General features: G+C 42.7%; 5 protein-coding genes across 5 annotated transcripts in view; 2 read left to right on the top strand and 3 right to left on the bottom strand.

Moving 5' to 3' along the window:
• Positions 1-1,080, top strand: part of si:dkey-175m17.6 (N-acetyllactosaminide beta-1,3-N-acetylglucosaminyltransferase 2) — a 1,335-nt gene extending 255 nt beyond the window's left edge. Inside the window, exon 1 of the mRNA XM_053411498.1 lies at positions 1-1,080. This exon is cut by the window's left edge and continues 255 nt beyond it. Within this exon, the coding sequence (XP_053267473.1) occupies positions 1-1,080 (1,080 nt within the window).
• Positions 1,081-3,150: 2,070 nt separating this feature from the next.
• Positions 3,151-4,039, top strand: LOC128424825 (heat shock protein 30). The gene has a single exon (XM_053411231.1). It carries the CDS (start codon positions 3,235-3,237, stop codon positions 3,865-3,867), a length of 633 nt encoding a protein of 210 aa, XP_053267206.1. The 5' UTR covers positions 3,151-3,234; the 3' UTR covers positions 3,868-4,039.
• A 1,273-nt stretch (positions 4,040-5,312) lies between these two features.
• On the bottom strand, positions 5,313-6,050 carry LOC128424857 (heat shock protein 30-like). Its single transcript, XM_053411282.1, has one exon. It carries the CDS (start codon positions 5,990-5,992, stop codon positions 5,360-5,362), a length of 633 nt encoding a protein of 210 aa, XP_053267257.1. The 5' UTR covers positions 5,993-6,050; the 3' UTR covers positions 5,313-5,359.
• A 1,278-nt stretch (positions 6,051-7,328) lies between these two features.
• Positions 7,329-8,219, bottom strand: LOC128424842 (heat shock protein 30-like). The gene has a single exon (XM_053411264.1). The coding sequence runs from the start codon at positions 8,135-8,137 to the stop codon at positions 7,505-7,507; it is 633 nt and encodes a 210-aa protein (XP_053267239.1). The 5' UTR covers positions 8,138-8,219; the 3' UTR covers positions 7,329-7,504.
• A 1,269-nt stretch (positions 8,220-9,488) lies between these two features.
• LOC128424851 (heat shock protein 30) lies at positions 9,489-10,380 on the bottom strand. The gene has a single exon (XM_053411273.1). The coding sequence runs from the start codon at positions 10,296-10,298 to the stop codon at positions 9,666-9,668; it is 633 nt and encodes a 210-aa protein (XP_053267248.1). The 5' UTR covers positions 10,299-10,380; the 3' UTR covers positions 9,489-9,665.
• Between the last annotated feature and the right edge of the window lie 5,311 nt (positions 10,381-15,691).

Here is a 15,691-nt window from a genome sequence, read left to right as displayed (position 1 = left end):
TGGGATCGTCAGCACAATCCTCTGCTGCGAGGAAACGCCACCGGGGTGAAGCCCAGAGCGACGGTTTTATCAGAAATTGAGGATGAGTGCCTCTCCGACTGCCGGTCGCACAAGTGCTCGGTCCCTCGTGCTGATTTAAACAGCCTGTCAGAAAAAATGAGGGCTTTTATCAGGTCCATGCACTGCAGGGAGTACCCCCTCCTTATTAATCAGCCTGGTATATGTAGGAAGACCAACAGCAGCTTTGGTCTGGGTTCCCCCATGCTCATCATGGCCGTCAAATCCCAAGTGGGGAACTTTGAAAACAGGCAGGCCATCCGAGAAACGTGGGGGCGCAGCGGCAGGGTGAAGATGGACTCGAACAAGAGAGGCGGACAAGTGCGCACGGTGTTTCTGCTCGGACGGCAGGACTCGAGCACAGGCCCCCACCCAAACCTCACCAACCTGCTGGATCTCGAGAACCAGAAATATGGGGACATCCTGCAGTGGGATTTCAGAGACACCTTCTTCAACCTGACCCTGAAGGATTCTCTGTTTTGGCACTGGCTCCAGCGGCACTGCCCCACGGCCACGTTCGTGTTCAAAGGCGATGACGATGTCTTTGTGCGGACAGGCGCCCTGCTGGACTACCTGCACCAAAAGTGGGAGGAGCACGACCGGTGGAGGGCCTATACAAATGACAGCAACTTGGATTTGTTCGTGGGGGATGTCATCTACAACGCAATGCCAAACCGTGAACCCTCCACTAAATACTACATACCAGAACGCTTCTACAAAGGCGGGTACCCTCCGTACGCAGGTGGAGGAGGGGTGGTGTACTCTCGCTCGCTTGCAATGCGACTGAAAGAGGTGTCGGAGAGGGTGCGCCTCTTCCCCATAGACGATGTTTACCTGGGAATGTGCCTGTACAGACTCGGGCTCACTCCCGGCCACCACCCGGGCTTTTTGACATTTGACCTCCCGGAATCGGACAGGGGCAACCCGTGTGCGTACAGGTCTGTGCTGCTGGTTCACAGACGCAGTCCCAAGGAGATGCTGACGCTGTGGAACCAGCTGCAGAATCTCCCCGGTCAATGCTGAGGCTCATTTGCCTGCCAAATAGGATTCATTGAGGACAGGATGAAAGGCAGCCACCGCACTTGACAACACGTGGACACTGTGGTTGCAGCTTCCTGTCAGGCAGGTTGTGCCTGATGACGGACCCATGTAGTCCACCGTCAAAGAGTTACGCAACTGGACTGATCTACCTCAAGGGTACATCTGTTTAGAGGGCATTACACGGATGTTTTTTAATCAATACTGATTGTGTATTTGTACTCTTCCAGGTTAAACCTCTCATGTCATGACCCTATAAAGACGATATTAATGGAATACCTAACATGTTGCGAATACAAAAATACTGTAAATGTCTTTATGATTTAATTTGTGTTTACTCATGTTAAGTTTACTCTAGTAAATATACCAGATCAGATGAAACTATTGTTTTCATGTGCAGCCTTTGGTAAGTTTTGTAATGATTTACACAAAAGTCACACACTGATGTCTTTTATTTTATTCTGGGAAAAACAGGGGCTTCCAAATTTTACACAACTCAACAAATTCCAGCAAGATTTTTTTCTGTTAAGAATTTCAAATAATTTAAAGAAATGACTGATGATGTTTTGCAGTTGTCTTCAAACTATGAGCAATGGGGAATAGTTAGAGATGAACCGAGCTTAATGTTGTTTTGTGGCTGGATTGCTTTAAAAAATTATAGATTTTCTAAGGTGAATAAAGATTTGTCTCTGAAAACATACAAAAATCTATATTTATTTGTCTTATTTATATAAAATTATATTTTGATTGAGCCACTGATCATAACATCTCTTTAAAAGGGCAGAAAAGTAGTCAAAATAAGGTGGAGAAACCCAGAGAATTTAGAGTCTGACCTTTGGAGAGTATGTGAGGTCACAAGGATCATTATGAAAATCTGCAGCTGTGTGTAAACGCACTTGCATTAAAAAGAGCTGGTCACAGTAATTGCTCTGATTTGCATGTTGGTTTTCAAAAGAAATATGAAAGATGTGAAGTTTTCAACTCTGTTTTGGATCCTGACTTTCTACAGAATGCAGAAACAGTACAGACAATTTTAGTTGTATGAGCGAAACCATGACAAACGTACATGTTAAAATGTTTTAAGTAAATGCATTTTTGTCTTAATGAGACAGTTTTACATGAAAACAAAAGAGGGAACATGTTGGAGGACGACGAGGAGCAGGAGATGGGAATCCTCTCTCCCTGGAGGTGAGAATCCTCCAAGGAGAATGAAACTTGAGATAAAAACAACAAAAGGAGAAGAGGGATAAGAGGGGGAGAGTCACTGGGTCCACACTGAGCAGTTATCATATGAGCTACTTATAAGATTTCTTAAATTCTAAGGGATGTTATGTCTCAGCCTCAGTAGAAATTGTTTCCTCTTCCCTGTCTGGTCTGGTCTCCGTCATTGATTTCACTCCTAATGGGCAGACAGTGGTTTCAGAGTAATGTGGCTGCAGGAGAATAAATCCTGTGAACCTGAGAAGGATCTCTGAGCTGCTGAACTAGGATGAGGAAGAAGGTATGGAGTTGATGTGAGTTCAATTTAATATATGGTAATTAAATATACCTAGATGCTAAAGCTTTTCGTTGTATTAATACTGTAGTGGCTACAGTCATTTGCTTCTTTTATTTCGAGTGTTTCCTTCCAGTACTTTCTAACAACTGATAAAATGTTGTTTTCATTCTGGGTGAAGTGACACCTTTATATTGTGACACAAGTTTGAGTGACATCCAGTGATGTCAGCAGTTCTGACAAAACAACTACTTCTAGTTCTATTACTTTTACCATTTATTTTTAATTCGAGTGTTTCCTTCCAGTACTTTCTAACATCTGATAAAATGTTTATTTCATTCTGGGTGAAGTCTCATTTTCTTATGGTGACAATAGTGACAACTAGTGTTGAAGTTTTGCAAATGCGAAACAGGAGGCTTCAGGAGGCTTCTTGACGATTCGGGAACGATCCAGTGACGTCACTAGTCCTGACTAACAGCCCCTCCCAGTGGAGAGCTGTGGTAATGACTGGAAAGTTCCTGAAGCCTCTGGAGCTCCTGCAGTCAGAGAATAAAAGCTGAGACCGTCCCACAGCTGAGACACAAAGCAACACCAGCAGCACAGAAGAGACTCACAACAAGACGACTCCACACTGAACTGTGAAGATGCTCTGCTCTCATGGACTCCACTCTGCCCTCAGTCCCTCCATCAGCCTCTACTGGCCTGTACGCAGCCTGCGGCCGGAGGTCAGACCTCTGCTCCAGCAGCAGGATCGACTGCAGAGGGACCTACACCAGCTGTGCAGCAGTCTGCAGCTGATGGACACACTTCAACACCACATCCTGGAGGAGAAGGAGCGTCTCCAAACCAGCGAGGCCCAGCAGCCGGTCTCCTTCCAGCTGCAGAAAGACGGAGAGACCTTTGGCCTGACCCTGGACACTGAAGGCTTCTCCCCAGAGGAGCTGAGTGTCAGGCAGGTGGGCAGGAAGCTGAGAGTCAGCGGGAGGACGGAGAAGAAGCAGGAGGACGGGAAAGGCTCCTACTCCTACAGGCTCCAGGAGTTCAGACAGGAGCTGGATCTGCCTGAAGGGCTGAAGCCTGAAGCCGTCACCTGCTGCCTGGCTCCAGACGGGAAGCTGCACATCCAGGCAGCCAGAGCTCCACCTGCTGAGGAGGAAGAGAGAGAGCTGACGATCCAGAGGAGCACGGAGGAGCAACCACAGCAGAGAGTGTGTTCACACACAGAAGAGAGGGAGACAGACGACAGCACACAGGACCAGGCTCAACACAAGGACTGATCTCAGTGCTGCTGTGAACATGTGCTTCTAGAAAAGAGTTTAATGATGATTCTGTTTTTCAAAGTGTAATCGATGAATACACTGGAACTGTATAAAGTATGTTTTATTATTGAATAATGATCATGTTTATGTTTGTAAATAATCCTGATTAAATAAATATATCCAAACTACATTATCATATCATTGGTGTATTATTCAATTGTTGTTTTTATTTAGGTAAATCTTATAAAGAACAAAATTAAAAAACAGGAAGGACACTTGTTCATGGTTAAAATATCCACAAAATACAACTGACACAGCTGATGATTCAGTTTTTTAATTGGAAGCTTAATCAATCAATGCATCATAAATTAAACAATCTCTCTTCACTTAATATTTTTCTGGTATTTCATAAAATGTCTTGTTAGGGTAAACATTTTTACTTGAGAGTAAAAAAATCTTCCTCTAATAAAGCTTTGACCAAAAATTAGCTGTGAATTTAAATCATTAACACTGACAGTTACTCTATAATACTCTATGCTCTATATCTTACTTTCATGATCGCTGCATATGGATCATATTTAAAATTCTACCCATTGGATCATGAGATTTATAAGTTCCTGATGAAAGTGGATTTAAAATCACCCGAAAAGTAATTGATTAATTTCTGTTTTCATTCAAATGAAGGCAACGTGTGATTCATTAATTCTGTCACAGAGACAAAGAAGAAAAGAGGTTGCACTGAAATCAATTATGTATGACAATGAAATTAATTTGCAAAGAGTATTTCAACAAAAGCTGCATTTCATGTTTGATGATAATGAAACTCATCTCGGGTAATATTCACAGCTTCATAAGTTCCTCAGTAAAGATGAACAAAAACGATTAAATAACATGAGGTTATTTTATGATTTCGTATAATATGATATAATGACAATCTAACTTTTCATAAAGACTGTTGTGAAATCAATACTGAGTCAACATTTATAATTTTAGTTTAGATACAGATTTTTTTCTATCCTTATTAAACTGAGCGAATTATGTGATTCTTACAAATAAACTGTTTAGGTATGTGGCAGTTTTTTTTTTACAAACAATACAGTTAATGTGATCGATCCTATAAATTGTCAATCAGTATATTTATATATACCATTGAAATTAGGGTTATATATTGATTTCTGACATATTTAACACATTTTCGTTGAGTATTTTTTAGATGATTTACTAATTATTGTATGATCAGACCTCATCATTACTGTTTTTCACGTTCAGTTGTACTTTGTAAGATTTACCTGCACATACTTTGACAATTAAATAATACACCAAAGAAATAATAATGTTGTTGTAATATATTGATTTATTTTTGATTATTCATACATACAAACACAAACATGATCATTATTCATTTATAAAACATACTTTATACAGTTCCAGTGTATTTATCGATTACACTGAAAAACAGAATCATCATTAAACTCTTTTCTCGAAGCACATGTTCACAGCAGCACTGAGATCAGTCCTTGTGTTGAGCCTGGTCCTGTGTGCTGTCGTCTGTCTCCCTCTCTTCTGTGTGTGAACACACTCTCTGCTGTGGTTGCTCCTCCGTGCTCCTCTGGATCGTCAGCTCTCTCTCTTCCTCCTCAGCAGGTGGAGCTCTGGCTGCCTGGATGTGCAGCTTCCCGTCTGGAGCCAGGCAGCAGGTGACGGCTTCAGGCTTCAGCCCTTCAGGCAGATCCAGCTCCTGTCTGAACTCCTGGAGCCTGTAGGAGTAGGAGCCTTTCCCGTCCTCCTGCTTCTTCTCCGTCCTCCCGCAGACTCTCAGCTTCCTGCCCACCTGCCTGACACTCAGCTCCTCTGGGGAGAAGCCTTCAGTGTCCAGGGTCAGGCCAAAGGTCTCTCCGTCTTTCTGCAGCTGGAAGGAGACCGGCTGCTGGGCCTCGCTGGTTTGGAGACGCTCCTTCTCCTCCAGGATGTGGTGTTGAAGTGTGTCCATCAGCTGCAGACTGCTGCACAGCTGGTGTAGGTCCCTCTGCAGTCGATCCTGCTGCTGGAGCAGAGGTCTGACCTCCGGCCGCAGGCTGCGTACAGGCCAGTAGAGGCTGATGGGGGGACTGAGGGCAGAGTGGAGTCCATGAGAGCAGAGCATCTTCACAGTTCAGTTTGGAGTCGTCTTGTTGTGAGTCTCTTCTGTGCTGCTGGTGTTGCTTTGTGTCTCCGCTGTGGGACGGGCTCAGCTTTTATTCTCTGACTGCAGGAGCTCCAGAGGCTTCAGGAACTTTCCAGTCGTTACCACAGCTCTCCACTGGGAGGGGCTGTTAGTCAGGACCGGTGACGTCACTGGATCTTTCCTGAATGATCATGAAGAACTCCTGCATTTGTAAGACTTCAACACTAGATGTCACTCAAACTATTGTCATTATAATAAAGTGTAAATTCACCCAGAATCAAATAAACATTTTATCAGATGTTAGAAAGTACTGGGAGGAAAGACTCGAAGTAAAGATTAACTAGTAAAAGTATTAATAGAACTAGAAGTGGTTGTTTTGTCAGTACTGCTGACATCACTGGATCTTTCCTGTTTTTTCAGGAAGTTTCTTTTCTGACACAATCTTGTGTAAACTATGAGATGAAGGCAGTTGACTCAACTCTTATTAAAACTCTGTGAATTTTTATTAAAATATGGTTTTGATTCTTTCTCAGGATAAAACTAACTTCTAAGTCTGAAGTTTAAAATACTTTCAGGAAATTGGAAGATTTGAATGACATCTGAGGGATGAAACATGTTATTTAACATCTCATTATGACACAATTGTTTTTGTTATAAACACAAAGCGCTTCTCTTCTCTCTTGTAATATACATACATTTCCAGCAGATGGCAGCAATTCCTAGCCCTTAATTTTACTAGCTCAAAACGGAAGTAATTTATCTGCTATCTCAGCACTTCACCACTAGTTGTCGTCCTAGTTCATAAAAAAATATGAATACACTAACGCACATGAAAAAGAAACTCAGTGATCATTGACATCCTCAGTTATTTTCAGCTTCTAATAAATAGCATTTTAATTAATTAGTGTCCTTTTTTTTAATCATATTGATATTTTCCGTGACATTTTTATACATTTTTAGTTTTCATTCTAAAGGAACACAACCTTATTAGAGCTACAATACATCCTCACTACATCAGTGATTATATATCCTCTGTGGAACGAGAGACTGTCTCTGAAAGCACTGGGGCAAAATCAAGTAAGAAATCAAATATCGCTCGTTAATGTTTCATAAACGACTTCTTGGGCGTCCATGATTTAGTAATAAATGTGCCGTCATTGCAAATATCATTATATTCACTTGTTTTAATCGTTTAAACTAATTATTGTATGATCAGACGCAGACCTCATCATTACAGTTTTTCACGTTCAGTTGTACTTTGTAAGATTTACCTGCACATACTTTGACAATTAAATAATACACCAAATAAATAATGTTGTTGTAATATATTGATTTATTTTTGATTATTCATACATACAAACACAAACATGATCGTTATTCATTTATAAAACATACTTTATACAGTTCCAGTGTATTTATCGATTACACTTTGAAAAACAGAATCATCATTAAACTCTTTTCTAGAAGCACATGTTCACAGCAGCACTGAGATCAGTCCTTGTGTTGAGCCTGGTCCTGTGTGCTGTCGTCTGTCTCCCTCTCTTCTGTGTGTGAACACACTCTCTGCTGTGGTTGCTCCTCCGTGCTCCTCTGGATCGTCAGCTCTCTCTCTTCCTCCTCAGCAGGTGGAGCTCTGGCTGCCTGGATGTGCAGCTTCCCGTCTGGAGCCAGGCAGCAGGTGACGGCTTCAGGCTTCAGCCCTTCAGGCAGATCCAGCTCCTGTCTGAACTCCTGGAGCCTGTAGGAGTAGGAGCCTTTCCCGTCCTCCTGCTTCTTCTCCGTCCTCCCGCAGACTCTCAGCTTCCTGCCCACCTGCCTGACACTCAGCTCCTCTGGGGAGAAGCCTTCAGTGTCCAGGGTCAGGCCAAAGGTCTCTCCGTCTTTCTGCAGCTGGAAGCAGACCGGCTGCTGGGCCTCGCTGGTTTGGAGACGCTCCTTCTCCTCCAGGATGTGGTGTTGAAGTGTGTCCATCAGCTGCAGACTGCTGCACAGCTGGTGTAGGTCCCTCTGCACTCGATCCTGCTGCTGGAGCAGAGGTCTGACCTCCGGCCGCAGGCTGCGTACAGGCCAGTAGAGGCTGATGGGGGGACTGAGGGCAGAGTGGAGTCCATGAGAGCAGAGCATCTTCACAGTTCAGTGTGGAGTCGTCTTGTTGTGAGTCTCTTCTGTGCTGCTGGTGTTGCTTTGTGTCTCAGCTGTGGGACGGTCTCAGCTTTTATTCTCTGACTGCAGGAGCTCCAGAGGCTTCAGGAACTTTCCGGTCGTTACCACAGCTCTCCACTGGGAGGGGCTGTTAGTCAGGACTGGTGACGTCACTGGATCTTTCCTGAATGATCATGAAGAACTCCTGCATTTGCAAGACTTCAACACTAGATGTCACTCAAACTATTGTCACTATAATAAAATGAGACTTCACCCAGAATGAAATTTTGAGTGAAATCTGGAAATTCAACATTTTATCAGATGTTAGAAAGTACTGGAAGGAAAGACTCGAATTAAAAATAACTAGTAAAAGTATTAATATAACTAGAAGTGTTTTTTTTTTCAGAACTGCTGACATCACCGGATCTTTCCTGTTTTTTCAGGAAGTTTCCTTTCTGACACAATCTTGTGTAAACAATGAAATGAAGGCAGTTGACTCAACTCTTATTACAACTCTGTGAATTTTTATTAAAATATGGTTTTGATTCTTTCTCAGGATAAAACTAACTCCTAAGTTTGAAGTTTAAAATACTTTCAGGAAATTGGAAGATTTGAATGACATCTGAGGGATGAAACATGTTATTTAACATCTCATTATGACACAATTGTTTTTGTTATAAACACAAAGCGCTTCTCTTCTCTCTTGTAATATACATACATTTCCAGCAGATAGCAGCAATTCCTACCCATTAATTTTACTGGCTCAAAACGGAAGTAATTTATCTGCTATGTCAGCACTTCACCACTAGTTGTCGTCCTAGTTCATAAAAAAATATGAATACACTAACGCACATGAAAAAGAAACTCAGTGATCTTTGACATCCTCAGTTATTTTCAGCTTCTAATAAATAGCATTTTAATTAATTAGTGTCCTTATTTTAATCATATTGATATTTTCCGTGACATTTTTATAGATTTTTAGTTTTCATTCTAAAGGAACACAACCTTATTAGAGCTACAATACATCCTCACTACATCAGTGATTATATATCCTCTGTGGAACGAGAGACTGCCTCTGAAAGCACTGGGGCAAAATCAAGTAAGAAATAAAATATCACTCGTTAATGTTTCATAAACGACTTCTTGGTCGTCCATGATTTAGTAATAAATGTGCCGTCGAGGCAAATATCATTATATTCACTTGCTTTAATCGTTTAAACTAATTATTGTATGATCAGACCTCATCATTACTGTTTTTCACGTTCAGTTGTACTTTGTAAGATTTACCTGCACATACTTTGACAATTAAATAATACACCAAAGAAATAATTAACTTGTTGTAATATATTGATTTATTTTTGATTATTCATATATACAAACACAAACATGATCGTTATTCATTTATAAAACATACTTTATACAGTTCCAGTGTATTCCTCGATTACACTTTGACAAACAGAATCATCATTAAACTCTTTTCTCGAAGCACATGTTCACAGCAGCACTGAGATCAGTCCTTGTGTTGAGCCTGGTCCTGTGTGCTGTCGTCTGTCTCCCTCTCTTCTGTGTGTGAACACACTCTCTGCTGTGGTTGCTCCTCCGTGCTCCTCTGGATCGTCAGCTCTCTCTCTTCCTCCTCAGCAGGTGGAGCTCTGGCTGCCTGGATGTGCAGCTTCCCGTCTGGAGCCAGGCAGCAGGTGACGGCTTCAGGCTTCAGCCCTTCAGGCAGATCCAGCTCCTGTCTGAACTCCTGGAGCCTGTAGGAGTAGGAGCCTTTCCCGTCCTCCTGCTTCTTCTCCGTCCTCCCGCAGACTCTCAGCTTCCTGCCCACCTGCCTGACACTCAGCTCCTCTGGGGAGAAGCCTTCAGTGTCCAGGGTCAGGCCAAAGGTCTCTCCGTCTTTCTGCAGCTGGAAGCAGACCGGCTGCTGGGCCTCGCTGGTTTGGAGACGCTCCTTCTCCTCCAGGATGTGGTGTTGAAGTGTGTCCATCAGCTGCAGACTGCTGCACAGCTGGTGTAGGTCCCTCTGCAGTCGATCCTGCTGCTGGAGCAGAGGTCTGACCTCCGGCCGCAGGCTGCGTACAGGCCAGTAGAGGCTGATGGGGGGACTGAGGGCAGAGTGGAGTCCATGAGAGCAGAGCATCTTCACAGTTCAGTGTGGAGTCGTCTTGTTGTGAGTCTCTTCTGTGCTGCTGGTGTTGCTTTGTGTCTCAGCTGTGGGACGGTCTCAGCTTTTATTCTCTGACTGCAGGAGCTCCAGAGGCTTCAGGAACTTTCCGGTCGTTACCACAGCTCTCCACTGGGCGGGGCTGTTAGTCAGGACTGGTGACGTCACTGGATCTTTCCTGAATGATCATGAAGAACTCCTGCATTTGCAAGACTTCAACACTAGATGTCACTCAAACTATTGTCATTATAATAAAGTTTAATTTCACCCAGAATCAAATAAACATTTTATCAGATGTTAGAAAGTACTGGAAGGAAAGACTCGAAGTAAAAATAACTAGTAAAAGTATTAATAGAACTAGAAGTGGTTGTTTTGTCAGAACTGCTGACATCACTGGATCTTTCCTGTTTTTTCAGGAAGTTTCCTTTCTGACACAATCTTGTGTAAACTATGAGATGAATGCAGTTGACTCAACTCTTATTACAACTCTGTGGATTTTTATTAAAATATGGTTTTGATTCTTTCTCAGGATAAAACTAACTCCTAAGTCTGAAGTTTAAAATAATTTCAGGAAATTGGAAGATTTGAATGACATCTGAGGGATGAAACATGTTATTTAACATCTCATTATGACACATTTGTTTTTGTTATAAACACAAAGCTCTTCTCTTCTCTCTTGTAATATACATACATTTCCAGCAGATGGCAGCAATTCCTACCCCTTAATTTTACTGGTTGGAAAAACGGAAGTAATTTATCTGCTATCTCAGCACTTCACCACTAGTTGTCGTCCTAGTTCATAAAAAAATATGAATACACTAACGCACATGAAAAAGAAGCTCAGTGATCATTGACATTCTCAGTTATTTTTCAGCTTCTAGGAAATAGCATTTCATTTTTAATTGATTAATTAAATAGTGTCCCTCTTTTTAATCATATTGATATTTTCCGTGACATTTTTATAGATTTTTAGTTTTCATTCTAAAGGAACACAACCTTATTAGAGCTATAATACATCATCACTACATCAGTGAGTAGATATCCTCTGTTGAACGAAAGACTGCCTCTTAAAACCACTGGGGCAAAATGAAGTAAGAAATAAAATATCACTCGTTAATGTTTCATAAACGACTTCTTGGTCGTCCATGTTTTAGTAATAAATGTGCCGTTGAGGCAATTATCATTATATTCACTTGTTTTTAATCGTTTAAACCTCTCATCCGCCTGTTTTTTGTATTCATTTACCCAGACAGTGCAAAGGAAAGACCTGGAACTGTGAGCTGTGCAGAGAAGTAGGGCAAGATCAACACAGAAGGCAGGATTTCAACCCACAGTCTTCTTTTCAACATATTCCATCTCTCATGAAAAAAAGGGAAAGATGGATGATGAAACCTGGACTGGCAAACACAGCGCTCGCTGCTCAGGGATGGTGCCAAGGCTGGTGTCAATGTTTTTGACACATAAAGAGAATGCATGAGTTTTTATTTTGGGGAGGGAGGGATTTTTGTTTTTTTTTAGTCATGCATTCACCTTTGGATGAACTCCCCGAAGTGAAGGCAGGATGGAAGTGAGGAGGAGGAGGAGAACGAAAGGTAGCGAAAATAGAGGAAGGATGAGGAGGAGGAGGAGGAGGAGGAGAGAGCAAGGCTCAGCTCCATGTAAATCATCTGCACTGTTCTCCTGATGCTGCATGTGTGCACAAACACACACACACATTTATTGACGCACACACACACAAATGACATCCACAAACTCACACTTCCTTGTTCCTGTCTTAGTTAGTCCCCGCTGGAGATGCTTTTTAATGCAGCATAATCCCCCTCTTTCCCCCGAACACATAAAAGAGATATCCTTCTATCTGTGTAAGTGGTTCTGACGGCCACCAGCTCATCTCACACACACACAACACAACACAACACAACACAACACAACACAACACAACAGACACACACAAAAACCGACAACCACACAAACACACACACACACACACACACAGCCTCCAGCTCATCAACATGCAGTTATTCCTTTGGCGCTGGATTGCAAGTTGTTAATTGGCTGCCAAGCAGAATGTGTCTGTTGCTGTGTGTGTGTGTGTGTGTGTGTGTGTGTGTGTGTGTGTGTGTGTACTGCAGAGCCGGGGGTTGCTCAGACATTCCCGTCACGTCTCTGAGCCTCGATTAAGACGTTGCTCCAGTTTCGCACAGACAGACATGTGGGGAGGCGGGGGGGAGGAGAGGATACAGCAGTGGGGGGGAAGAGAAAGATGAGAGAACGCAGGAGGAGTGGGGAAGAGGGAAAGAGAGGCTGATGAGGCGGGACTCGGCAGAGAGAGGAGGGGAGAAGAAGTGAAGGACGAGGGAGAGAGCTGGTGAAATGCTGCAGTGGCTCTGGGACTGATAACTCTCCTGTACCGACGTCCTTATCTCAACTGCAGTGATGCAAGGAAGAGGAAGAGGAGGAGGAGGAGGAGGCAGGTATTTCAGGGGATGTTGACTTCCTGTCGTGGAAGTTCATCTTCTCTATTGATAAAGAGAGGTGTGTGATGGACGTCTCCTGGTTTAATCTACAGTGGGATAGATCTGTGGTACTCAGAGGACGTGCAGTGGAGTGTACACCTCCACCAAGTTCAAGTTCAAGTTCACTAGACCCGGACTTCCATCAGTCACCTGATATTTCTCGTTCTTTAATAAAAAGTCAGTATAATAAGTAAATGTTAAGACATAGTAGAATCAGAGTAAATTTTCAGGGGTTTAGTAAAAAGCCACATAGACAAATCAGTCCCGGCTTTCTTCTGGTCATCAAATGGATGAGTTCATATTCTGTGGTCGTCCTGGTCCACATTCCCTTGCAGCTGCTAACAGGAAGTAACAGATGCTGTTTGGGTGCAATGTATTTGTTGATCAAGTTCAACATTCAAACAACTCAAAACTCCCAGGGCCCTTGGCTCATCAGAATCAGAATCAGAATGTATTTATTGCCAAGTAGGTTTACACCTACGAGGAATTGGCTCTGGTTATTGTTGCATACAATGAACATAAAAACATAAAAACGTACAAACACAATAAATACAACACACATAAGAAAAGCAATAAAAAGAAACACTATATATTTACTCACTATTTACTTCTTATTTACTCCCTTTTTCTAATATTTATACAAAGTAACATTTATTTAGACATAAACATATCTAAATAAAATATATATAATAGATAAAAGATATAAAAAGTGAAGTAAAAAGTGAAATGCAAGACAGTGAACAGTGTCAGATTGCAATATGCAATGTAATGCAGTATAATATAATATAATATAATGTGTTAATTCAACACATCCTTCATGCTCACTTCTGTCACTGCTCAAGGGAAACTCAAACTGGTGACATGTGATCAGACTGTCCAAGAATGTTGACGGCATCATTTGTTGCAGATTTACCAGAATCAGTAAAGTGGTGAAGTACCCGAGTGAGTGCAGGAGTCAGGACTCTCATCCAGTGGGACACTGCTCCACAGGAAGTCCACAAATGGAGGAGGTGAGGAGGAGAACAAGTTTGCATTAAATGTTCCTGAGGTTCTGCAAGTGAGAAGATCCCAGTCAGTTGCTTTTCAAATTATCTGGAACTTTCCCAGCTCGCCCCCTGGTGAAATGCTGGAATGAGCCCATGTGAGAATACAGGACGAGACAACGAGATCCGACAGCTGCTGCCGACGTCTGAGTCCAGCTGAGCGTTCTGGACATTTTCCTGTTCTTCTGACACAAACAATATCCTGCTGCCTCCTTCATACATGGAACTAAACTCCAGAGCTTCAGCTTTACAGTAAACTTCCACATAAACATGGCATCCCTGAATAATCCAAGAGGCGGCTGGGTTTCTGTGCAGAGGAACATCAAGGACATCAGTGGGGGGAAAAGAAAAATGTTTGAATCCAGAGTCGTGGGGGAATAAACACTTACACAACCAGCCGCCCCTCCCCACTCGCAAATCTATAGGAGCCTATGCTAGGGTTGGGGGGAGTAAATTAAATAAGACCAGAAGGAAAAGATACACAAAGAGAAGAAGAGTCTCGCTGTGAGAAAACTCTATTTAAAACAGAAAACAGTGACACAAAAAGGACACACACGCCGTCACAGCAGGGGGACCAGAGAGATAATTGGAAGGTTATAGATTCTGAACTCTGGGTTTATGCCCTAATGAAGCCATGAGAGACTGTCGGACGTTTCTAGGCCACACACACACACGCACACTGGGTCATACGATACACAAACGTTCGCTCAGTACACACACACACACAACACATACAGATTCTTTATAAACTGCGGATCGCCTGTTATGTAATTGTGTAACAACGAGACAGAGAGAGAGAGAGACAGAGAGAGAGAGAGGACAGGAAGCTCCGGTCTAATCAGACGTCTCCCAGCTGTCTGTCACACTGTGGACATGTTGCCTCACAGCTGCAGCACCCACACAACTTGTTTCGCTTCGACAAGTCACCATTGTGTTAAATATTTGGATCTCAAGCAGAGTGTCTTTGTTAATCGCGCCGGGTCAGATGTTCTCAGCAGACGACAACTGCTCAGCTGGTTTGTCACAAACACACAAAGTAAAAGCTCATCGGGAGCGTGACCTTATAAAAATCTTTTAAAACTGACACTTGAGAGGGAGATAAATGAGAGGGATCAAGTATTAGTGTCTTATCCAGAGTGCAAAGGTCCAAGTCGCTTGCACTGGATGTTTTCTGGAGCTTTTCTCCTCCAGCTCCCTGGCGAAATGTCTGAGTGAGCCCATGTGAGAAGGCAACGTGGAAAACGCCCTAAAGATTCACACCAACAAGCATTTCAATGACCCTTCTAACACGCTTATGACAAAAATAACACAAATATCTCATAGACATCACCTTGAATAGACGAGGAGACTAGAAAGCTTTTGAGATAAGGGCCAACGTCTGTGTGGATGTGCTGTAAACAGAAACATGTGATTTCCACATCAGAATTTACACGTGATGTCCTGCCTCTCGTGTCCTCTACTCAAACGCCATCCCTCCCCTGGATGCTCTTTTGTGGACAAAAGGACATTTGCCATTTTCATGAAGTTCATGTCTGGAAAGAGTGTGTTTGAGAAGAACCCGCTCTTGAGGGTCTTTGGCGATTGCATTTGTGTTTTTATCAGCTTTGGTGACCTTGAGTCTCCTTTATTTTTTCTGTTTGTGTGTGCGCGGGTGTGTGTGTGTGTGTGTGTGTGTGTGTGTGTGTGTGTGTGTGTGGCTGCGTGTGTGTGTGTGTGTGGTACTGTGGTCCCAATGATGTCAAGGTGCTATCATGTTTGTTTGATGGAGGATAATTAAATAGGTAATAGATACCAGCCTACTCTCATCACT

The sequence above is a fragment of the Pleuronectes platessa genome, chromosome 19 (assembly GCF_947347685.1).
Source record: "Pleuronectes platessa chromosome 19, fPlePla1.1, whole genome shotgun sequence".
Classification (NCBI taxonomy): Eukaryota; Metazoa; Chordata; class Actinopteri; order Pleuronectiformes; family Pleuronectidae; genus Pleuronectes; species Pleuronectes platessa.
This window is presented reverse-complemented; position numbering and strand designations above follow the sequence as displayed.

Coding starts and splice junctions, on each gene's coding strand:
- LOC128424857 (XM_053411282.1), bottom strand. CDS start 5,992: ATGCTCTGCTCTCATGGACTCCACTCTGCCCTCAGTCCCCCCATCAGC.
- LOC128424825 (XM_053411231.1), top strand. CDS start 3,235: ATGCTCTGCTCTCATGGACTCCACTCTGCCCTCAGTCCCTCCATCAGC.
- LOC128424851 (XM_053411273.1), bottom strand. CDS start 10,298: ATGCTCTGCTCTCATGGACTCCACTCTGCCCTCAGTCCCCCCATCAGC.
- LOC128424842 (XM_053411264.1), bottom strand. CDS start 8,137: ATGCTCTGCTCTCATGGACTCCACTCTGCCCTCAGTCCCCCCATCAGC.